At 38.4% G+C, this 26,151-nt stretch overlaps 1 protein-coding gene across 1 annotated transcript in view; it reads right to left on the bottom strand.

Annotated features, from left to right (window-relative positions):
- Positions 1 to 26,151, bottom strand: part of PCDH15 (protocadherin related 15) — a 772,236-nt gene that overhangs the window by 309,237 nt on the left and 436,848 nt on the right. Inside the window, exon 11 of the mRNA XM_084633606.1 lies at positions 14,314 to 14,520. Within this exon, the coding sequence (XP_084489732.1) occupies positions 14,314 to 14,520 (207 nt within the window). The remainder of the gene's footprint in view (positions 1 to 14,313; positions 14,521 to 26,151) is intronic.

Here is a 26,151-nt window from a genome sequence, read left to right as displayed (position 1 = left end):
TCTAAAATGGTACAGACCAAGGGAAAGAAGGCCAAAGCAATATTATTGATCAAATATTACAGCTATTACCATCTTCACCAAATCCAGTGGTTGCAAAACGCCTATTTGTCTTAAAAAAAAATGCATTTTGAGGTCCTTTCCCTACACCCATGCACACATATCAAAGTGAAATACTTCAAAATAAGATCTTCATTTCACTATTTTTTAGCACCTAAGGAGGAAATGGACATACTCTACATTTATATGTCAGTGCCACTAAATGAAATCTGAAGCTTCAACTTGTTATGGCTTTTAGATTCTCATCTCACAAAAGAATTCTATAGACAAAACCAGACAAATATATAGCCATACGGTTATGAACACTAAAACACAGTGTCAAAAGGTGTAATATTATTTTTCTGAGAGAACTGTTCTTGTTCTAAGAGCATTTATTCAAACTGTATCATAAACAACTTTCCTAAAGATCAGTTATTTCCTTCTACTCCTAGCTAATCAACTATGCAGAAAGATTTAGGAATTGAAAAGGTACTTCAAGTGAAAAACCTTAAGATTCTCATGGGCTAGCAGGCATAACTGAAATATTTCAACAACCTGAAACAAAAGAACTAAAAATATAATACTGTAATAAACAGTTGCAAACACAGAATAGGGCAAAAAGATGAAAAAAAATATTTAATTTTGCAGTCCAAAGTACTCTAGGACACCGAAGCACAGGTTTTGGAAGACAAAGATTACACTAAAAGAAAAGGAGGACTTGTGGCACCTTAGAGACTAACCAATTTATTAGAGCATAAGCTTTCGTGAGCTACAGCTCACTTCATCGGATGCATATCGTGGAAACTGCAGCAGGCTTTATATATACACAGAGAATATGAAACAATACCTATTCCCACCCCACTGTCCTGCTGGTAATAGCTTATCTAAAGTGATTTCCAGCACAAATCCAGGTTTTCTCACCCTCCACCCCCCCCACAAATTCACTCTCCTGCTGGTGATAGCCCATCCAAAGTGACAACTCTTTACACAATGTGCATGACAATCAAGCTGGGCTATTTCCTGCATAAATCCAGGTTCAGAACCTGGATTTATGCAGGAAATAGCCCAGCTTGATTGTCATGCACATTGTGTAAAGAGTTGTCACTTTGGATGGGCTATCACCAGCAGGAGAGTGAATTTGTGGGGGGGGTGGAGGGTGAGAAAACCTGGATTTGTGCTGGAAATCACTTTAGATAAGCTATTACCAGCAGGACAGTGGGGTGGGAATAGGTATTGTTTCATATTCTCTGTGTATATATAAAGCCTGCTGCAGTTTCCACGATATGCATCCGATGAAGTGAGCTGTAGCTCACGAAAGCTTATGCTCTAATAAATTGGTTAGTCTCTAAGGTGCCACAAGTCCTCCTTTTCTTTTTGCGAATACAGACTAACACGGCTGCTACTCTGAAACCAAAGATTACACTATTTAAGTCCTAGAGCTAGAAAAACACTTCAGTTGCTAAAAACTAAGTGCAAGAAGTGTTACAAATGAGTGGTTTCCTGTCACTTAAAGATTCGCTGTAACCACGACAACTGTCAGTAAAATTAAAACTCTTTTCGCCATTAACAGTCCAAAGAAAGAAAAAGGGGTGTCCATTATGTTTTTTCCAGGAGAAGTGGTGGCAATGACTGTTTACTTGTAGACGCTATAAAGTTAAACACAAAACTGTATTTTCAGAAAATTCCAAGCCATTATTTTTTAGATCTAGGGTGACCAGATAGCAAGTATGGAAAAATCAGGGCAGAAGGTGCGGGGTAATAGGAGCCCATATAAAAAAAAAGCCCCAAATACCAGGACTATCCCTATAAAATTGGGGCATTTGGTCACCCTATCTCTATATGGTACTGAGTCAGCACAGGCTCGGTTCAACTAAAGGATTTGTTTATAACTCTAAGAATGTTCATTCTAATTTAGTTCTTTGAACCTTTCCACTTCATTTAAAATCGCACAAGTGATTCCTCAAGACTGTGTGACCTTCAAGCCAAATCAGTCTTATACGGTTCCTGCTTTCACACAGTTTTGGACAAGATTAATTTCACTTTCTGGATGACTTTTGTTTCAAACATATAATCATGTTGGGTTCCCTGGGTTCCATTATAACCCTTTGCTTTTGACCATCTATGTGTTCTATTACTTTCTTTGAGGTCCATCAATGGAATATGGATGCTTTTTTCTATGCTAAAGACACTTCTTTATTCATCGCAGACATTAGAACGGTCATCTCAAAGCAAGTGAATACTTGGTGAGTATCTAGAATGGAATATTGGGAAGATGGTTGTGATAGGACTGATACGGTGAAAGAGACATACTCCTCCACAAAGCTATAATAATGCAAGTTACCATTCTCTTCAATCTCATCCATCATTAACAAAAACTGCCAGGTAAATTCTGATTGCAGTTTAGGCTTAATGTCAGGAAAAAAATCTCTGACTTGCAAATTGAGCAGATTTGATATGGGAGACACTGAGACTAACTAACTAATGGAACACTATATGTCACTTTTGTGATCACGATTATAAATATAATCATATTTTTTTAAAATAAGGATTGAACATAAGCACTATCATTCTTGACTACTACAGTGCGTATTTGAGGTTCTCTCTGCCAAATTGTCTGCAAAGGTCTGAGCAGATCAGATAGAACCAGCAATCAGAAACTACACGTAATAGTGTAAACTAACAACATGCAGCTAAGAACCACTTCAAGCATGCAGAACAAACCTCATATGTTTTATCTTGGCACTATTTAGACTATTTATTTACCCAGCTGATAAGTAATCAATGTAATCTTCTGTAGCAATGACAATTTATTTTGTAGCAGGATATATATTTATCTGCTGAATATATAAAACAGTTGTAACATATCCCTGTTAAAACTCCATTGATTTAAGTGGGCTTACAGCAGAAATGAATATGGCTCACTGTATTTAAAGTGTTACAGGCAGACTTCTCTAAATAACCAATAGTTGCAAAGTTTCCCAGCTTTACTGAAATAAAAATGAAGGAAAGAGAAACCAAAGCACACAATTCCAACCAAAATATAGTTTCACACACTCAACACCCAGTACCTACAGGAATGGCATCTGGTACAAGCTACAAAACAAAACAAACATGATATAAAATGAATAAATACAAACAAAAACACATATAAAGTAATTATGTACCTTATGAAAATGGAAACAACAACAGTTACAAATCTGAAACAATTAACTGAGCTGCAAAAAGCATTCACAATGCGCACTGAACCCATTTATACTGAGCCTGGGTTAGAGTTTGTGTTACTTCCCAATCTCAAATCAGTTCATGAAAATTTGCAAATCTGGGCAGAGGGTCTGTCATAAATATAAAGGGAAGGGTAAACCCCTTTGAAATCCCTCCTGGCCAGGGGAAAGCTCCTCTCACCTGTAAAGGGTTAAGAAGCTAAAGGTAACCTCGCTGGCACCTGACCAAAATGACCAATGAGGAGACAAGATACTTTCAAAAGCTGGGAGGAGGGAGAGAAACAAAGGGTCTGTGTCTGTCTGTAGTCGTCTTGGCCAGGGACAGAACAGGAATGGAGTCTTAGAACTTTTAGTAAGTAATCTAGCTAGGTATGTGTTAGATTATGATTTCTTAAATGGCTGAGAAAAGAATTGTGCTGAATAGAATAACTATTTCTGTCTGTGTATCTTTTTTGTAACTTAAGGTTTTGCCTAGAGGGGTTCTCTATGTTTTTGAGTCTAATTACCCTGTAAGGTATCTACCATCCTGATTTTACAGGGGGGATTTCTTTATTTCTATTTACTTCTATTTTTTATTAAAAGTCTTCTTGTAAAACACTGAATGCTTTTTCATTGTTCTCAGATCCAAGGGTTTGGGTCTGTGGTCACCTATGCAAATTGGTGAGGCTTTTTATCCAACATTTCCCAGGAAAGGGGGGGTGCAAGTGTTGGGAGGATTGTTCATTGTTCTTAAGATCCAAGGGTCTGGGTCTGTAGTCACCTAGGCAAATTGGTGAGGCTTTTTACCAAACCTTGTCCAGGAAGTGGGATGCAAGGTTTTGGGAAGTATTTTGGGGGGAAGGACGCGTCCAAACAGCTCTTCCCCAGTAACCAGTATTAGTTTGGTGGTGGTAGCGGCCAGTCCAAGGATAACGGGGGTAATATTTTGTACCTTGGGGAAGTTTTGACCTAAGCTGGTAAAGATAAGCTTAGGAGGGTTTTCATGCAGGTCCCCACATCTGTACCCTAGAGTTCAGAGTGGGGGAGGAACCTTGACAGGGTCACTTTCAGTTCACACAACCCGGTTCCGTCCTACTGAAGTTCATTTTCTTTACAAAAAAAAAAGTCCTATAGAATTTAATAAGGATAAAATCAATAGCTTCTACAGAAATTACTCTTAACACTGACAGAATCAATAGAAAATGATATCTGTTCTACAGGTTTTTGAACCACCCTGTAAAACTTGATAGAAGGGATATAATTCTCTATAAATTTCTAGAGGACTTTCCTGTAAGTTCCCAGAACAAGCCTCAATACCCAAAGAGTGCCTCTGGTGGCATGTCCACACACTCCCTGCCCCATCTTGAAGCCAATTAGCTTCCTTCCAAGACGTCAGAAGGAAATGAGTGGTCCTCTTCAGGGAAAGAGCCCCATATAGGTCATTTCCCAATCCCATAAAGGATTCCTCTACCCATATTGTGCAGCAGGAAGCAGCAAAGAGGCTGCATCTGCAACTAAACTCTGGCTGTACCAGGACTAAGAGACAACCCAAATCCCTTGCATGCCGTAGAGCTGCATCTCATCCCCTAAAACACTCTTGATGGATTAAGGCAGTGACCCATACTGTCATACCCCAGATAACCTGGTTGGGGTCAGGGAAGTTGCCATTCAGCACTCCAAGGCAACTGTCAAGTAAAAAATCCTGCCATGTGACAGAACAGAAAGGGTGGATGGGATGGGAGTGGCATATGTCACCATCACTTCTAATGAAGATAGCATAAGGAAAGTTTGTGGAATTGTCCTAAGCCCAAGAAAAAGGAGATCAGAATATAAGTGAAAGAGAGGATTTTTTTTTTTACATTATTGAAACGTCACAAAATGTGTCTTTTCATCTTTTCCCCCCTAGCTTGTTTTATACACTCCTCTTCAATAAGAATTAGCACAGAGTGCTATTTTTAACAGTGTTGATGGGAATAGCCCACACAACTAGGCTGATTAGCCTACAGGATATCAATGACTCATAGACCACATCAACCAGATAGCCCTGCAGTTCTTTGAAAAATATAATCTTCAGGAAAACAAAGGAGGAAGAACCCACAGTGTAGATGGAAAATGTCTTATTAGCTTATTGAAAGTCTCAGAGTCTTCTCCTTCTGCAAATAATCTCTTGGACAAAGAATACAGTACAAAGATGCCAAGATGACAAAGCAATGCAGGAACAAACAATGAATAAAAGATAACTAATAACTATCTCCTTAGGTGATGGAGATCAGAAAGGAGACTATTTCTTGGCTGTTTTTTGGGGACCCTACTCTTAGGGTCTGACTTCTTTAGGTGAGGGGACTACATAAGGCCAATATGTACTTCTGGAAGGTGTTCTGATACTATGATGAGAGTGGTATAGGAACCACAATAGAGCAGAACAAAGCAAGGGACCCACCTGATCCCTAGTGATAAGGTATTCCATAAGGTTTCAGTGTGATGTAGAACATTGCGCTATGTCAAAAATATATACACTTGCTCCAAGATTCAAGAAGAAGTGAGCAGCAGACCTATTGAGAGTATGCAAGTGAGGATAAAGAGGGAAAAGAATAATGGTGATGTTACGGCAGGGGCTCTATTATAGACCATCAAATCAAGAGGAGGAAGTAGCTGAGGCATTCTCCAAGCAGTAACAAGATTAACTAACACACATGAACTAGTATTAATGGGGGATTTTAACTTCCCTGATATCTGTTGGAAGACTAATACAATACAGTAAAACATAATACATCCTGCAAGTTCTTAGCACATGTGGCAGACAACTTTCTGATTCAGAAAGTTGAGGAAACAACTAAAGGGTCATGCATTTTGGATCTGGTTTTGACCAGCAGGGATGAATTCGTTTTAAACACAAAGGTGGTTAGGAACTTGGGAGGAAGTGATCATGACAAATTGACCTAGACAAATTGGAGGATTGGGCCAAAAGAAATCTGATGAGGTTCAATAAGGATAAGTGCAGGGTCCTGCACTTAGGATGGAAGAATCCAATGCCGAAGGGCTACGCAGCAGTTCTGCGGAAAAGGACTTAGGGGTGACAGTGGATGAGAAGCTGGATATGAGTCATCCTTGTTGCCAAGAAGGCCAATGGCATTTTGGGATGTATAAGTAGGGGCATAGCCAGCAGATCGAGGGACGTGATTGTTCCCCTCTATTCGACATTGGTGAGGCCTCATCTGGAGTACTGTGTCCAGTTTTGGGCCCCACACTACAAGAAGGATGTGGATAAATTGGAGAGAGTCCAGCGAAGGGCAACAAAAATGATTAGGGCTCTAGAACACATGACTTATGAGGAGAGGCTGAGGGAGCTGGGATTGTTTAGTCTGCAGAAGAGAAGAATGAGGGGGGATTTGATAGCTGCTTTCAACTACCTGAAAGGGGGTTCCAAAGAGGATGGCTCTAGACTGTTCTCAATGGTAGCAGATGACAGAACGAGGAGTAATGGTCTCAAGTTGCAGTGGGGGAGGTTTAGATTGGATATTAGGAAAAACTTTTTCACTAAGAGGGTGGTGAAACACTGGAATGCATTATCTAGGGAGGTGGTAGAATCTCCTTCCTTAGAGGTTTTTAAGGTCAGGCTTGACAAAGCCCTGGCTGGGATGATTTAACTGGGAATTGGTCCTGCTTCGAGCGGGGGGTTGGACTGGATGGCCTTCTGGGGTCCCTTCCAACCCTGATATTCTATGATTCTATGATCTGATAGAATTCAAAATCTTAAGGAAAGGAGGACATGAGAACAGCAAAACAAGGACACTGGACTTCAAAAAGGCAGATTTCAACCAACTCAGGGACATATTAGGCACAGTCCCAGGGGAAAAACCAGTTAGGAAGAAAAGGAGTTGAAAGGGGGCTGGCAGTTCCTAAAAGATGTAACACTAGAGGCTCAACATCAAGCTACTCTGATGCAGAAGAAAGATAAGAGCCACAGGAGACCAATGTGTCTTCGTAAGGAGCTTTTTAGCTATCTAAAAACCAAAAGGGATACATGTGGGAAATAGAAGGAGGGGCTGTTACGTTATCTGATTAAAATATGACCATATAGATCATTGTTGCAACCAATGTACAAAATGTGGCATGTAAGATGTCTATGGAAAGGTTATGACTCACTGAATATGATTGTGCTATTTGTATGCATGTATCATTTTTGTATTTGAAGTTGGCTGTATACCTGTATTTCAAATGTTTGCTCCTGAGGTAACACCCACAAGGTAGTTAGCCAGCACATCTTGGAGGGACTATTCAAATTAAGTGGCTCATCAAGGAGCACTTAACTTACAATGGAAGATGCCTATCTACTCTTAACAGACTTTCCTGCTGTGACTAGGCAAAATCATGCACGGACATGTGACTTGTCCATGTGACTCGAAACACCATCTTGTTACTGTAATTTTCCCCAGTAAGAACAATAGGGTTCCCTTCACATGGCAGAAGCTATAAAAGGCCCTGGAAACACCTCCCCACTTCAGTTTACTTGGTTCCCAAGGTATTTATGTGGCTTAATTAAATTTATGCCATTTAAACAGCCTACTTAATTATAACAGCATTGGATAGTGCTGATATAGTTACAGGTCTGCCAACAATCCCATTTATACACAGTCAGTTTTTGAAAGATTTATAACTCAACGAGGGTTGGAATTTAGGTTAGATGGTTCAGGAGAGAAGACAACTTTGGGCAGGTAAATGAAGAATAATACAAAATATGATTTAAATTAATGTGTGGATTTTAAGTGAGAAGAGCAAATACAAAGTATTATTATGACAACATCACAGTGGTCCCCATTAAAAACCAACATTTACATACCACACAGTGGACAAAAGTTGTCTTTTTAATGACCAATAATGTTTGATTTAATTTTTAATTTAATTTACAAACCTAAAATAAAATCTGCAGCTCTTTCACCTTGTGCTGTGATCAAGTCAGATCTGACATGTCTTGTTAATTTTTAAAACTATCTGTATAAACTACACCTACTTACTGGCCTCCCACCATCATGGAAGTCTCATATTCAGTTGAGCAGACCTCCAGTATGTACAATAGAGTAAGCTTTACATTAAATAACTTTGACATATGCATTAGTATATAAACATGTAGTCCCTGATTCTATATTCTCTTAAACTACTTTTAGACTGGTGCAATTTCATTGAAGTTAAGAGAGTTACTCAGATATAAACTTGGTGATAAAGAAGTGAAAAGCACATGCATTAAGTGAGGCCATAAAAATATCCGGGCCCTGAAAGTATGTCATGGGTGTACCCACACCAGGGGATCATCTGAAGGTTTATTTCTGTGTTCTTGGGTGCCATCTCTGCATCATTATTCACCCCATCTGGGACTTGGTGCATTGCCTCTGCATGTGCTCACACAGAAGTGACTCCATGGGAGTTCTGCAGAGTGATCTTGAGTAAGAGTTTGTTTTTCCAACAGATTTCAATAGGGAAATCCAAGCAGGAGTAATACAGTTCAGCTGTATTCCCTTGGACCTCCCCTCTACAACTCCCACTGAACAAGTGCAGGATGACCCAGCCAATGGCTGTGTAGTGAGGCAGAGTGGCCTCCCTCCAGACTGGAGAGTGAGGAAGCACTACACTCCCCTTGGTGGGCAGAGCCAAACCCACCCTGCCCCCCTTGCCAGAACTACCAGAGCGGGCCCAGAAGTATAAAAGGAAGGTTCTGCAGCTAAGTTTGGCCACAACCAGTGGAGGAGATGGACACCTCTGCCTTGCTGTGGCACCCAGGAGAGGAACCTGCGCTCTGTCATGCCTTGCCCCCAGAGGAGATGAATGCAGATGAGGAGTTGCTGGAACTACCATCGGCTGTATACCTCAAGGAGCCTGCGGACCTGTGGAGACCAGAGGTACCAAACCCCAGGGAGGTAGGAAGTAGTCCAGGGGCAGCCGATGGCTGGCCGTCTACAGGACTTACCTCATCTCAGTCGGCATGTTGCGACTGGATCCCCACCGACCTAGTGGGAGACCACTCTTAGTGCCCTGGTCTGGGATGCGGTGGAGTAAGGTGGGCCTGCGTCCCCCTGCCACTCCAGCCCCTGGGTGGCTGACTCCCCACCATAGGCGAGGAGGCCTGTGCTCCGTGAACCCCCCCTGCTAGCACCATAGACTGCCTGTCGGGTGTGCAAACCCCTTTCAGAGCCCCTAGACTGTGTGGACACTCTCCCCTTACCTGAACCCCAAGACTGTGTGTGTTTGCTGGCTGTCTGTGCTTCAAGCTGAGGCTAAAGCCTGCTCCCTGCTCTGCCCCGCCCAAAGGACTAGAGCTTATTGACTCGACTGTGCTGGCAAGTTTACTCTACAGCCTGCTACCAGCCCAGCCCTGTCTGAGGGCTAAAGCCCTAGACTGTTACTTGCTGTCAGCCCTATTGCGGGGCTGCGAGCTAGAAACAACGCTAGGCGCTGCCCCACACAGGGGCTGGGACAAGGGGCCCAGACCGTTGTTGTGTGTTTGCCCCTGTCGGATGGGCCCAGAGCTCTAGACTGCTTATGGCTCAGTCCCACTGGTGCAACCCGAGGCCAAGGACTAAACCCCAAGACAACGAGGCAGAGTGGCCTCCCTCCCCACTGGAGAGCAAGGGAGCACTACAGGCAGCATAGCAGGAGTTGACTACAAGTGTTTACTATAAGATCTCACAGATGAGCACAGACAGGAGGTGCTCTTGCAGATGACTCCTATCTTTTCAGGCTTACTGTGATCTTTCCCTGCAGAGCTATACCCTCCCCATCCTCCTGCCATCCTTTGAATCCATCACCCATGAGGGGACAATCCCTAGGAAACGATATGAGGAAATCATCATGCAGTTCTGTTCAAGTTGCAGTGGGGGAGGTTTAGACTGGATATTAGGAAAAACTTTTTCACTAAGAGGGTGGTGAAACACTGGAATGCGTTACCTAGGGAGGTGGTAGAATCTCCTTCCTTAGAGGTTTTTAAGGTCAGGCTTGACAAAGCCCTGGCTGGGATGATTTAACTGGGAATTGGTCCTGCTTCGAGCAGGGGGTTGGACTAGATGACCTTCTGGGGTCCCTTCCAACCCTGATATTCTATGATTCTATGATTCTATGAGTATCTCCATGGAAGTGGGTGATCTAGCAACTCTGCCTCTGAAAATTAATCCTTGGCTTCAAAGTACTAATGCTGAAGGCACCTACATAATGAATACTTAATATCATACTCAAGTTCCATGTCTGAGATTGTGAACTGGAAGCTATTATTAACAGTAACTCTTAGCTTTATATTATGAGAGAGGGAAAAGCGTTCATTAATTTTCCCAAGTTTTCAAATTCACAGATGCATAAAGCAAATTACTGCACCCCAGGGGTTTGTCCATCATGTTAATTTTGCAATGGATCTTTTATTTTCATTTTTAACTTAAGGTGCATGATGAAATTATGCGCTATGTTTAGTCTTGCTTTAGAAAATTATGGGCAATATGTAAATGAGAATCGACTGACTTGAGCTAGCAGAGTTCCTTCATTAGTTCACAGGGCTGAAACCACACAAGATATAATACAGAAAATCTATTGTACTTCCACCCGATTCCCCCATTTCGCTTGTTGTCATTTATGTCTGTCTGTTTAATGAGGTACGAACCAGCTTTTTTCAGAAAAAAGTCACATTATAGTATTAGTTGACTAAAATACATTAATGTACATTTAGTTATTAATGCCAATATCTTTTTGGAGAATTTCTGTGATCAGTTAGGCCATACACCGTCCACAATCAGTTTTGGACGTCTCTGCAAAACACTGATTTACAGTATCTTAAAGACCACCTGATGAAAAGAAAAATATTTCAACACTATATAGAAACAATTGTTATAGAATAAGTGGCAAGGAGTCCTGTGGCACCTTATAGACTAACAGATGTATTGGATCATAAGCTTTCGTGGGTAAATACCCACTTCATCGGATGCATGTAGAATGTTATAGAATATTTATTTTATTTACTTCTTTCTTCATTTTTTATTCCTTGTAAATTTGCATGAAAACAAAATTTTCTAACTGCAAAAGCGTTAATGTGTTTCTATTGCTTATTCTCCACCTGATGTTTTAGGTCTTAAAGCCTGGTTGGTGGGTATTGGCATATGTCCATTGACTTCAATCCTTGTAAAGTTATGTAGCTCTCTTGGAGATGTAGAACTGGACAAAAATTTTCCATCAAAACTATTTCTGGAGTGGAATACTTTTTGGAAATATTTCATCACTTTGAATAATACGGGTGAAATTGACTCCAGTCACAGCTAACTAAATACAATTGATTCATTTAAGAGACCTTGGGGGAAATCTTTGCCTTTCTATGGAGCATGGGTCATTTCCAAGTTTAAACTAGTGTAAATGGTGAATTCTCTGTAACTTGAAGTCTTTAAATCATATTTTGAGGACTTCAGTAACTCAGCCAGAGATTAGGGGTCTATTACAAGAGTGGGTGGGTGAGATTCTGTGGCCTGAGATGTGCAGAAGGTCAGACCAGATGATCATGATGGCCCTGCTGATCTTAAAGTCTAGGAGGCTATGATTAGTATTATGAATATTTATGCTATGATAAAAAATTCATCAACTCCATTAAGTTAATTAAACTAACAATTGCGATTCTTAGAAAAATACATTTTCAGCACATCAAACATACAACTCCCATGGATACCAAAATCATAGAAGCATAAAGCTCTATCTGCACTGACATTTGAAACTGCATTAACAGTTTGTCACAAGACTCATGAATATGTCAAAACTTGAATTTATTTGTGTTTTAACAACAGTTCATTAACACTCATTAAATAACACAACTGAAATGTCTACTGTAGGAAGAGCACAAATTTTAGTTGCAAGTCATTAGTCCCCAGTAGTCTACAGTTAAACATGAGAGATGCAATGGGTGAGGTAATATCTTTTATTGGACCAACCTCTGTTGGTGAGATAGACAAGCTTTCAAGTTTACACAGAACTCTTCTTCAGGTCTAGGAAATGTACTCAGAGTCACAGCTAAATACAAGGTGGAACAGATTGTTTAGCATAAGTAGTTAATGTATTTCAAGGAATCATTCAAGGTGAAGCGGCCTGTTAGCCATGACTGGCAACAAACATTTGTGTGGTCTCTACATTAGAATTTACTGTCATGTGAGTTAACATGCATTAATTAACATATTAAAACATGACTAAAATTTCAATTGTACACATACCTCATCTGTTAATGGAAAGGTGCTAATAGAGTTTGAAATGTTAATGTAGACAAGGACTCAGCAATAAATTATTAGTTTTGCCGTAAACACCGCACATGATGAATTACCAAGTTGTGGATTTTTAAAAAATATCTGACTTTGAGCAGTTTTGATTATTACTCTTTGGGAAGTGGTCAGATAGTACAGTGATGCGTGCCATTATAAAAAAAAACAAAAAAACAAAACTTGGATGAATGAATAGATAGAACTTCAGGTTCTCAAGCCTCCAACTCTCCTATTCCTCTCTGGTCTGTCTAAAATGCTATCGCCAAACCTATATCTACTTCCCTACACACTGACCTTGTCTCCCCACATTTTCATTCTCCACACTGGCTTCCCCCTCTTCTCTCACTTAATCGTCAAATTTCTCTTCACCTTAAAGACTTGGCCTGTTTAATTCAGCTTCACTCCCTGTCTTTTCTTTGCTCATTCCCAATTGTATGCCTTCTTTCTTCCTGAAAATATCATGAGTTCTAAACTAATTCCAAACTTGGTACATTTGATGTTCAAGTTCAGTTTTGACTCTGGAAAAACAAATTCTGTACTGTTACATTTCCCCCCTTTAAAAACAATACAAAATAAAATTAATAAAATACTGTTAATGGTCACAAACAGGACAAGGTTGCATTAGAATAGAACGTTTTACATAGTGTAGGCTTCTGTTCAGTTAGAACAACATGCTTTAAAAATTAGATTATCCTTGAAGAGCAATCATTTAAATTAACAGTGATTTAAAATAAAAATTTTTAAAAAGTTTAAACCTTTAAATCCAAAAATATTCTAACGGGTTTGTGAAACCTTAACTTCTGCCAAGTTATTTTGACCCAAGTACACAGATAACCTTAGCTGTAATGCCATATAGTTCAAATACATAAATGCTTCAGACCAAATTCAACCCTGGTGTAAGCAGATGCAACACCCATTTAAGGCCCAGGGGTTGAATTTAGCACTTCATACCTATATTTATAGAAGAGAAGACGAATGTAAGCAAGCTTTTGCTTCACTGGAAGTTGCAACCCCTTTGATTAGAGCTGAATTTAGCCTGAAGAATTAATCTCTCTGAGACGTATAGGACCTGAATCACCACTGCATTACCCAGTCAGTGGAGTCAAACTGACACAAGAATGGATAGCTCAGTGCTGAATTACGCCTGTGGTTTTCAGAGATGGGGAATATATTAAATAATTTCCTGAACATTTGTTTGAATAAAAACCCACTTCTGTGTTCACTTTATGTAATTCTACATGCAAATAAATTCACTGATCGGAATGTTCATGATGATAACAAATTTTAAGCAAGTATTACAGGATAGTAACCAAAGTCAGTTTTGAACTCAGAAAAGTACTTTCGTTGGAAATCTGGAAACATTCAGACAGCTAAGAAACATAAATGATACCATGTAACCAGTAAATCATTGTATAAACCTCTACGCAGGCAGAATCAAAATCAATCACCACAGCTGAAATTTCAAATATTGACTACTCACAATGAAGTACTCATGAAAAAACTACTGATCAAGATTATCTGCAGAAATGATTCAGCAAATAATTTCAAATAGCGACCAAACTTTTTTATTAACTACTTGTGGATAATTCAAATTCATTGATTAAATTACTTACTACATTATAAATAAGTGAATAAATAAAAACAAACTGTTTGACTGTATATGGTGTACTGTATATAAATGATAATTTACCTTATTTGAAAGGCTCCAGTCACAATATTTTAAGTGTTTAAAAATGGACATTTCTAAGCATATATACAAACTTTAAACACATATAAGGATGGTCCAATAAAAAGAAAGAGAAACACACCTCTTCTACATCATTGTCCAAAGCTATGATTTGTAGTGGAGAAGTCGAATTCTGGTTGTCAGAGATGGTTGTGCCCACTGGGGAGGACTCCAGAATAAACCCCTCGTATAGAGATTCTGTGAAGTAAGGCTTCTGATTGTTCTCATCCAGGACTTCAATATGTAAATTGGCAAAGGCAGGAAGTGGATGACCATTGTCTTGTTCTGCCTAAAAAGACATAAATCTGATTGGCTATGGACTGTTTTTATATAATTTATTAACCTCTTTATAGAGTATATAATTGACTCAGCTTAAGTACAACTATGAATAGTCAATAATTACTACTGCTTTACTTTCAAGGGTAACAATACTTTCACACAGATAACTAATATTTAGTATTTCTCTGCTTATTTTGAAACATCACATCTGAGAAAAGACATATATACTAACCAAAGAATTAACTAGCAAAGCAGATACTATAGGTTTAATCATGTTGCCCACTGATTTTAATAACTAGAGAGAAACTCAAGACATGTACAGTATTAGTAAACATCATTGTTATGAAAAATCTCTTGCAATGAAGATGAGAGAAGCCACAAATCTAAATCTAAATATATTCATTGGACAATATAATTACCACCTAGACTGGGGTGGGCAAACTTTTTTGCCCGAGGGCCACATCTGGGTATGGAAATTGTATGGCAGACCATGAATGCTATATCAGGTACAAACAGTAGCGCATTCAGGGTGAAGAAAAGTGTTTGGAGTGAAGAGAAAAATTAAGTGTAGATACTATCATGGTTGTTATTTTGTCCAAAACGAATGATGACACTTGTTCAAAAATTCATAAGAAACACATTCAGAGCACAAAGTTACTTGGAAAAATCTTCCACTCTGCATATGTCAACTGTTAAGAGAGGAGACAGAAATAGTGACATCAGCATACATTTAAAAAAATACCTAAAATTGTATCTACTTTTGTTTGACTATTTTTTAACTCAGATATAGAGGCAGATCTTGCAACTGGATCCAGGCAGGCAGAACTCTATGCCTGAAATTAATATGGGTCTGTTTGGATGCAGGACTTTGCACAAACAGCTGTCATCCAGGCCTCACAGAAATCAATTGGAAATTTGCTAACATCTTCACTGGACCCAGGATTTCACCAAACTGCAGGATCAGAGCCATAATTTTTGTCTATTGTTGTTCTTCCATGCCTATGGGATACTGGAAATCACTATAACTTATTTTTTGTTAACAACCTTTAATTCATTGTGACAGGGTGTGACACCTCTTGTGGGCTGTCTTGGGAATTAACTCTGCGCCCTCTTCTGGTGGTGTCTCATGCACCGTCACTTCTGCTCCAGGGACCCATGTCACTCCAAGGACCACAGCGTCCTCTTCATGACACAGCCCTCCCTCTGTGCCACACTCTATGCACCCCCTTCCGGGGGAATGTACCACAGTCCAGCCACTTCCCTCAGTGGCAACTGCAGCCCAACGTCTGGGCACTTCCTCAGTGGTGATGGTGGAGGGGAGGAACCCAGGCCTGCCCCCTATTCTGGGTCCCAGCCCAGGGACTCTGTAGATGGCTGCAACTTGCTGCGTCCTCTCTGACTCCTCTATAGATGTCGCTGGGCCACTTCCACGCAGCCCCAGCACCCTCTTTGCTGTTGCCTCAGGGCAGATCCCTGCAGCCCATTAAGAGCTGCCTTTCACTTCCTGGGTCTCCGCTTGCAGTACTGCTTTTTCCAGGGTGCTTGCTGCCTTCAGCCTGCGAAGCAGCCAGTCCTTCTCCCTCCTCAAGCTCCAGGGAGTGAAGCTGCTCTGCAGCCCTTCTTATATGGGCCTGCCCAGCCCTGGTTGGCTGCTCTCACAGCCCTTCTCTGATTGGCTGCCTCCCATACAGCCTCCCTAGGGCTCTATTAGCCTCTTAGAGACCAGTGTCAGGCAGCATCATATTCATCTTAATTAAAACAAAATATAACAGAGAAAATAATAAAAATTGAAGTAAATCAGGCCCCAATTTACAACATGCAGGAGGAGTGCTGATGCTTTTTCTTGGAACCCCATTGACTTTAAAAGGACTCAGTTTGGGCACAGCAGTCAGCCCATGTATTGTAAATTGTAGGACTGGGACCGTAATTATTATGATTATATGAGTCTAGAATCTTTCAAGTAAGTGTACTGAATACCATTTGATAGAGCAGCAGTTAAACATAATAGGAAAAATCCTGGCTCTATTGAAGTCAGTGGGAATTATGCCACTGATTTCAACAGGGCCAGAATTTCATCCTATATGTACATTCCATATCGTATTAACTGGAATTGTATAATATACAGTATTGGAAAATATCCCATGTGATTTCTATATAGTTAATATTCTTACTATATTACAGATTTCAAATTTGACAAATCAGTTATATTTTGCTTTAATTGAGGAGCAACAAACTTAACAAAAAGACACTAGCCAAAAACCCATAGTTCCTACTCAGGTAAAATCTTCATTTGGGACAGTGGAAGACGTTAGGAAGCAAAGCTCCTATTGTTTAGATGTTTATGGCAAAAGGCTCCGAATACTTGACAGAAACCCCCCCTTTTAAAAGAAAATCAGGAACGCACTAAGCTACAGCTAGAAACGCCTTGTATTTTCTCTCGACCATGAAAAAATGGGTAGTGATAAACACCCATTTTTTCATGGTCTGTGTGTATAAAAAATCTTCTGTATTTTCCACAGTATGCATCCGATGAAGTGAGCTGTAGCTCACGGAAGCTTATGCTCAAATAAATTGGTTAGTCTCTAAGTTGCCACAAGTACTCCTTTTCTTTTTGCAAATACAGACTAACGCGGCTGTTACTCTGAAACCTGTCAAATTTGCACACGTTATTGCTTTTCAGATCCAATATCTTATATATGTGGCCCAGAGGTTAAAACTCACTGCAGAGTAGTTTTACACAGTACTAGTTTTGATTGACACAGATTTTTGTATAATTTAGAATCCTTTGGAATAGTAAAATAAAAAAAATATTTAAAATGGAAAGGGAGAAAAAAACCTATTTTCTACTGATCCCTACACTATATATTTATGCATTACTAGGAATTGACCTAATACTCGTAATAAATGAGGAATTATAATATAAACCCTCTCTACCTTTCAAGAGATTTAGCTGAAAGGGGGAAGGGAACTTGACTGAAATTTCCCTACATGGTATAGGATACCTTTTACAGTTCTTACGGTAGAAAAGAATAAAATACATTTTTCCCTGTCTTACATACCATATAACCTCACTGAATTTGGTTTAGCATGATTAAAGTGAGGGAAATATTTTAATCTCCACTTTCCTGCCTTTCAGGATTTTACCAAATATAGACAACTGTGTATTGTATGCATGCAAAACATGTGACATTTTGTGTTAGGACTCAGAGTAAGCTCAGAAATGAGATGAGACACCAACACTTATATCTCGCTTGAGGATGAGGAGTATTTTCCCCTCCTCCCAATTTCTCCCCTAATATCCATGAGAAGTCTCATGGAAGTAGGAGTTTAATCATAAATACACCAGTGATTACTTCCTTACAAGCACTGCAAAACTCCCTTACATTAACATATGCTGCTTAAGCAGAAAGAGTGTTGAGAATCTGAAGAGAAGTCCTGTATTTAATGAGAAATCTTCAAATAAAAATGCAAACTGAATGTAACCAGGAGGGGACTAAGGAAAAGAGACGCAAAGGGAACTTAATTTAGACTTTTGGCTTCTGGTTATATTCCAGGAACAGCATGAGTACTTGTTGTTTTCCTTCTTTAAGGTTTTACTCATGAAAAGTCAATAAAGGAGTCTGAGGAGCCTTGTTTGATGATAGTTACTTTTTAATGCAAATAATCAAATGGAATTAAAAGTGAACATATAAGTAAAACACTAGCTACAGAAGCTCACGGACATATTAATATGTATTATTTGTAATATACTTAGTGGAATTATTTTCTCATATTTATAATATTTAAATTAATAGCACTCTCAAAGTATTATTACTATATTCTATCATTATAAATTGGACATTCAATTTACATACAGGATTAGAACTGCCAATAAATTACAAGTATTTGCATATACATTCAGACACAAATATATACCTGCATGTTTAGACAAACCAATATTTTGAAACGTTCTGAATATATAATATTATTTCAGTAATTAGCAAAATATAACATCTTTTAAGAAGTAATTTCTTCAAATAGTTTTTTTAATCAATTTATTTCAGTTCACTTAGCACCTCTTTTTGTAGGCACTCTGTGTATATCTGAGTGCTTAAGTTAAAGAGGAAGTAATGTTTGCAGAAATAGACTTTTTACGTGATATGCTTGAGTGCTCATGGAAACTAAATACTGACTCCTCATAGAGCACTGTTTGTGACCAATTCAAGTCTTTAAAACGCTTGGAAAAAGTCTTGAATAATTTTAATAAAAATACATCCAAAGAAATCATGATATGCTACTGGTTATTCCATAAGAAGAAAAAAAGAAAATAAATTAATCATTATGAATTCATTCAGCTCTAAATCTATGCTAGCAGACCAAAAAACAGGTTTTGTACACTTGTTTCCTGGGTGAATCTGGCCTTTATCTCAAACATTTGCCTCAGGAAATTGAATCAGAGATAAAGATGTAATATAGTAAGATTATAAGAAGTTTCCAGATTTATGTTTTAAAACAATTCTGATTCATGACTCAGTTTTAGCTGTGTTTAGGCCTTTTTTTACCATGAACATATGGATTGTTTCTGTTCACATAGATTTGTGAAATATATTTGCTTGTGAACAAAGATATTCATTTATGAAAATAATTATTTATTATTCACTATTACTAAGTTATTCTCAGGTTTAAAAAAAATTCAGTTATCTAAGCAAGAAAGAGAAATACTATATGACTTAGATATCCAATTACACAAAGAATAATGAATAATCAAAATGCTCTGGAGATAGATCCAAAGGCTGTAATTTGTTTGAATAAAATGATTTGAGAAAGAATTACAAATAAAAAAAATTCGGAAAATTATGGTTAGTTTGTAGTTTTTATTTCAATATGAGAAAAGGGATACATTCACAGAATCAATTATTTATCTGTAACAGTTTGACCAGCATTAGTTTATACTGTTTATATATTTAGTCTTCAATGCCGTACTCAATTTCTTTGGAGGTATCCATGTAGCTTCTCAGGTTTCATTCTTTCATTTAAAAAGATGCAGTTACATAAAACATGCATTTGTTTCAGACATTCATTTCTGCTAGTAAAAGGAAAGCTGAAAACAAGTTAATTATCTTCATGCCTCCTTTTAAAAAAAACACCAACAAAACTCTTGACTCCTTTGTTTCTGGATCCAAAGTGTTTCTGCTTGCTTGCTCTTCTCTTTGGATACCTCTTCTCTTTGGATACCTGATTGATTAGATTGGATACCTGATTGATAGACTGGAGAGCCTGCAGAAATCCTACCTTCCCCTGGAAGAAGCTCAGGCCATTGTCAGAGTCAAAGAATCCTGATCCTGCTTATTTAGCTCTAGGGCCCTGAGCTGGAACCCATTGGACTGGACAGGTCTGGGTTCCCCTACCAACTTGGGAGCGAAGAAAGCCCCTGACATGCCATCATGTGCCAGCATGCCCCTCTGTCATGTACATTGGTCAAACTGGACAGTCTCTACGTAAAAGAATAAATGGACCCAAATCAGATGTGAAGAATTATAACATTCATAAACCAGTCGGAGAACACTTCAGTCTCTCTGGTCACAAGATTACAGACATGAAAGTTGCGATATTACAACAGAAAAACTTCAAATCCAGACTCCAGCGAGAGACTGCTGAATTGGAATTCATTTGCAAACTGGGTACAATTAACTTAGGCTTGAATAGAGACTGGGAGTGGCTAAGTCATTATGCAAGGTAACCTATTTCCCCTTGTTTTCCTAACCCCCCCCTCCCCCGCCTTCCTCAGACATTCTTGTTAAACCCTGGATTTGTGCTGGAAATGGCCCATCTTGATTATTATACACATTGTAAGGAGAGTGATCACTTTACATAAGCTGTTACCAACAGGAGAGTGGGTTTGTTTGGGGGTGGGGTTGAGGGGGGGGGAGAAACCTGGATTCGTGCTGGAAATGGCCCACCTTGATTATCATACACATTGTAAGGAGAGTGATCACTTTACATAAGCTATTACCAGCAGCAGAGTGGGGTGGGGGGAGAGAAAACCTTTTGTAGTGATAAACACCCATTTTTTCATGATTTGTGTTTATAAAAACAAACATCTTCTGTGTTTTCCACAGTATGCATCCGATGAAGTGAGCTGTAGCTCATGAAAGCTTATGCTCAAATAAATTGGTTAGTCTCTAAGGTGCCACAAGTACTCCTTTTCTTTTTGCGAATACAGACTAACATGGCTGCTACTCTGAAACCTGACAAACTTGGAAGTGAAGAAAGTGTTTTTCAGAGCTCTGGGCACCAGGAGTATCCTGACAGCCCCACTAGGCTAAGTGAGCCCAGGGGCTGTGCCACGCTTGGCTAAAGGGGCACTGACGCATTACTTCACACACTTTTTTACTTTCTTTATTTTAAAGTTTGTATATTGATTTTCAGTTTAAATAAAATTATCACATGCAATCTGTGACAAAAGGAATTGGTCAAACATACTGGAAAAGAGAATCTGGAAATAACATCTAACAGTATTGCAACACATTTGAATGTTCTTTAGTATATTGGCTTTCTTCTGTCCATTGGGATCAGGCTGTGGTAAAGGAGTGGGTGGAATGAAAAGCAGAATATAAAAACCTACCTGGGCCTCCTTAGTGATCATTGATGCAGTAACTATGTCTTTGTCTAATCCCAAATGGAATAGGAGAGAAGAAAGATTAAATCCAGAACCTATTACCATTCCATTGCGATAACTGCCAGAGAACTAAACAAGCTTAGAGTCAACCATTAGGGGCAACGTATATTGCACAGAGTTTCAAATTATTTAACAGGAAGATAAATTGTCATTGTGAAAACTCATGAGATCCTTGATGAATTTTTACGCAGTGTTTACTAAGAAAAAAAACAACTTCCACTATCCTCAGTGGAAATGTGCTTAAGTGAAGATTGGGAAAGAAGACTGTAAAAAGTTGGGTGAAATTCTATGGCCTGTGTTATGTAGGAGGTCTGACAAGAAAATCATTACAGTTCCTTCTGATCTTAAAGCCTAGAAATCTATAAATAAATCAGAACTCAGCAAGGACCTATAAGTAACTAAAGAATCCATGGAATCTATAAGTAAAAATCAGCAATGACCTCAAGATTTGTCTTATTATTAATACAGAGCTCTGTGAGCAATAAACACAATGAGGAAAACAGTGAATATCTATATCTTACATATAGTCCTTTATAAGAACAAATATCCAAAGCAGGTTATTAGTTATCATGTAATTAGCCCTACTAATTTAAGAATATAAAAATATGAAATATAAGATTAAAGAGTTATTCAAATATCATAATAATCTAACTCTAATGCAATCAAATGTGTGGTCTTGGAATGTCTGTTTTGATGGATATGCTCAGGTCTCATGTTGGCGACTTAGCCTCTCAAAAATAACTTCTTTATTGGACTATCCGACAAAAAGATTTGCTGGAACGAGTGTGGCCACTACCATCTCTTCTTCTTCAGAACAAAAAACATTCTAATCATCATAAGGATTTCTCATTTTTTGCATAAATCAAACCCCTTTTTGTTTCTTAGGGCAGTAACCTTGAATATTTTAAATCTCCCAACAGCCAATTCAGATTTTTAGGCAATGTTTTCTTTGTGCTTCTAAATGCGTTTTAGAATGCCACTATACCTACTTTTAAGACTAAGTTAAGGATAGGGCATTTTGTAGAAATGCAAACACCACATCATTGCTTCTGTTTCCCCTGGGAAACAGAACTGAGCAAAGAATTTACAATAAACTATTTATTTGAATTTGATCTTTTTTCAGCTCATGGAATATTCCTTGAATTGACAGAACAAATCTTTTTGAACTTTTTTAATCTATGGATTGATCATGAGTATTCAAAATTCAAACTGTGTTGCTTATCTGGGAACGATCACATATATCACATTATATATATTTTTTTCTTTTCTGATGGATGGTTGTGGTACAATTACCTCAACATACACATTTAAAATTTGTAGTTTGCAAATACTCACACATGAAATTTCAAAAACAGATTTATGTAAACAACCCTTCCAGTAAATTTCAAACATTCAAATTAACATGTAAACTGAACACAAAATGACCTTGAGCACGGCCAAAGATAGATCACTCAAACATTGGAATAGAAATTTAAAGAAAACTTGCAGCTAAGGGCTTTCTGTTGCTTCCCAAGACCTTTGCTTTTCTGAAAAGTAAAGTTTGATATTGCAGCCACCCTTTTAAAATAAAGTCGCAAGTGGCTTTAGTATGGTAAATTGATTTCATTTCTTGCCAGAAAGGAAATATGCTAAAACTTGAAGCATTATCAGCATCAGTTTTATAATGCCTACTGCTTTATTCAGTTTTCTAATGGGAAGATATTCTGTAGTTGACAACTATTGTTGTGTATCATGTAATTTAGATAGGTCATCTAAACTGGGCTAGTTGGTCTACTATTTTTTTCATATGTACCCTAGTGAAAATCGTAAATGCAACAACTTCAGGAGCTGCAACAAGTCCCAATACTGCTGTCAGCTCCTTTTGCTGAGTCCAAAAATGTCCTCTATGCTTTCTGTCATTAGTTATGACATACGGAACTGGAAATAAGGAAAAGCCCCTGGCAACTATATTTGATATCTTTCTAAAAATGGTGTCGTTCTAGAGAATGGGCTGGCTAATGGAGGTCTCCTTTTTAATAAAAGAACAAGGAAAGGGCCAGGATACTTCAGACACATAAGCTTGACTTCAGCTGAGAGGAAGAGATCAGAAACAATATACAACAATTCAACTTCTATAATTAGAAAGAAATAAAATAAAACAACACAGTCAGCATAGATTCATAGAAAGAAGGTCGGGTCTGACAAAATTGCTTGAATTTTCAAGTGCATTACTGAATCAGGAGATAAAGATGAAACTGGGGACAAGTTCTCTAGATTTAGGGAAAGCATTAGATTGTATATTAATTTACAAAGCCACAAAATACAGTATAGGGGGAGAACTGCTGAAATGGATTAAAATTGGCTTAGGGAAAAGAAACAGAGGGTAACTTCAAGATAGACAAGATTTTTGATGTTTCCATCACTGAAGCTCATGATGTTGTAGTGAAATGATCTTGGCACATAATATGTCTTGACAGGTTTAAAACCCCCCGAAACAAACAAAAATCTTCTTTACTCTGGTATGGATAAGGGACTTCTGTATTAGTAAGGTTTATGATGTTGTAGTGCAGTGAAAAATATACCTTGTGACTGTCCACAATTATTATTAAAAATAATAAAATCTCTTTCTCTTCTCTTTACTTTGAGTGAAGAAAAATACGGACTGTGCAATCACTATAGCATATTCTGAATGATGCACATAATTTAAAATCAGTGCAGAGAGGCAAAGCTGATAATCCTGTAAATGGAAGAAAATTGATTTACATAAAATGAGAATCTGGCCTCTCTGTTGTGCTGTGCTGTATGGTATAGAAATAATAAGTCAGTCTTAAAGCACAGTTACCAAGCAGCAGTAACTAGGATACCAATGCTATTAATGTTCTGAGTATAAAGAAAAACTGAACATTCTGTGATCCTATCTAAGCAGTTTTTCCCTATATTCAGAAAAGGATTCTTTGGAATCTCAGATACATGTGTGTGGCAACTGTGGGTACAGAACAACTTTTTAGCGGTGACCACTATATTAGTTATATGATGAAACTATAGGAACAATATTTTCAGCTTTGACACAACTAGCAAGACAAACAGCAAGGCATTTTTTGTATGCTCTTTTCCGGGCCCCCCTCTCTCTTTGTTAGTTCACCACCATCACTCCAAGCAGTAACCTAAGTGTATGTCCTCACATCAGCCAAAATGCCCTCATTCAAACTACCATCCTTTGTATCTTTTTTCTACCCCTCTCTGGTAAACCATAATATTTAATATATTTTACAGTTACTTTTTAGATATTACAGATCCCCAATATACACACGTATAATATTTCCTATGCTGAATCCTACTGGTTTCAGCTTTGTGACTACTTAATGTTTTAGAAGTTTTGCAATTAAATTTGTCTCTTCATCAGTGATATAGTAGAGGAAACTAATGTAGATGAAAGGTTTTAATAAGTGTGAGAGAACTACATTAAAATATTTGATAATTATACTGTCATTGCCCAGCTGTTCCATATCAAAACATGATGAAGTAAGCAAACTTTCTACATAATCAGGAAACAGGTGTTGAAAAATCTCTTAATACTCTTTGTAATTTGCTGTTGACTGTAACTGCTATTGGCACTGAATGTCTATTAATGCTTTCCTCCCCCTGGTTGCTACAGTAATGAACAGTGGGCAGTGGGCATCTCTTATCATTTTCTCCTTCCTGATACTCTCAGAAATGCTGTACTCCACATCCGCAAGAGTTCTTTCTGCTCTAATTCAATTCTCACCAGGCAAAAAACCCCTTCCTCTTGGTTCAACTAATATTATGAAAAGCACAGCCTACCAAAATAATATTGGGGATGAGTCACTGCACTTTAGAAGCTATGTCCACCTCACCTTCTGCTTTCCAAAGGCACATTTAACGATATTTTGATTCAACAACCATATCAGCAAGTATCAGTGCTTGAATCTTTTGATGTAATCTGGGTAAAATTTCAGTAGCCAAGGGAATAATGGATAGGTATTTCAATAAGAATCACAAAAGGAACAGAGAATCCAAATAATTTCTACTGAAAGCAGTGGAAGAATGACACTGTCATTTTCCCTGCAAGCTAGAGTTTGTGAAAATCGTGCACTTTGCAAAGCCTGCTGATGTAAAAATAAAGGAACATGCCCAGGAATATGCCTCTCTGATCCAGCATGCCTGCATCACAATGGTATACTGCCTTTCTGGCTAACATAATGTTTCTTGCGATGGGCAAGGAATGAACAAATTAATTTAAAACATTCCATTACTTGAGGAATGGTCTTGTGGGCAATGACACATCCTAAAATGACTTTAATAATGTCTCCTCTCCACAGGTTTGCCCACATTAAACATATTCCAGTGTGCTGGACTCTACAACTGTAGCTAAGTTCCATATCATATTACCATTTTCTGTCCATTGGAATTGGAGCTCTCATCTGGGTGGACTTGAATATTGGGCTAACTCTTAAGTTGCTTGACACACTACTTGTTGTGGGGCAGGATGCCAAAGTAATTTACTTGCAACTTTGAAATTTGATCTGCTGAATTCTATCCAATGTAGTTTGGACAGTGTTCCCATCTAAATTCTTATGAAATCGAATGCTACTACAGAGTTGGCTCTGCCACTGCCATTTTATGATGTGGTCTCTTCTGAGGTTTATATCAGCATGGCTAGAATGCCTTTCAACCATCACAATGCTTTTGTGATTGAAGTAGCCATTCTGGAAACTATCCAATGACTTCTTGCCCCAGCAGCTGTTAACTTAGAAAATTGGTGCTTTTGGAAAACTCAAAATGTACTTAAATAGCCATGACTGTAAGGCAGGCTGAGTGTGTATGCACTAACTTGCTTGTGTCAGAAACAGTGGTGCTGTGTAGATGAGCTGAGCAATTGCAGGAACAAGTGACAAAATCATTTTATGAAAAGAATGGCAATGGTTTCCTCCCAAGAGATGATGAGCCCTTGTAACTCTGATTGATATCAATGGGAATTTGGGG

This window comes from Lepidochelys olivacea (genome assembly GCF_965140295.1).
Source record: "Lepidochelys olivacea isolate rLepOli2 genome assembly, chromosome: 7".
In the NCBI taxonomy this organism is placed as follows: Eukaryota; Metazoa; Chordata; order Testudines; family Cheloniidae; genus Lepidochelys; species Lepidochelys olivacea.
The sequence above is the reverse complement of the archived record's forward strand: the minus strand, read 5'-3'. Positions and strand labels throughout refer to the sequence as shown.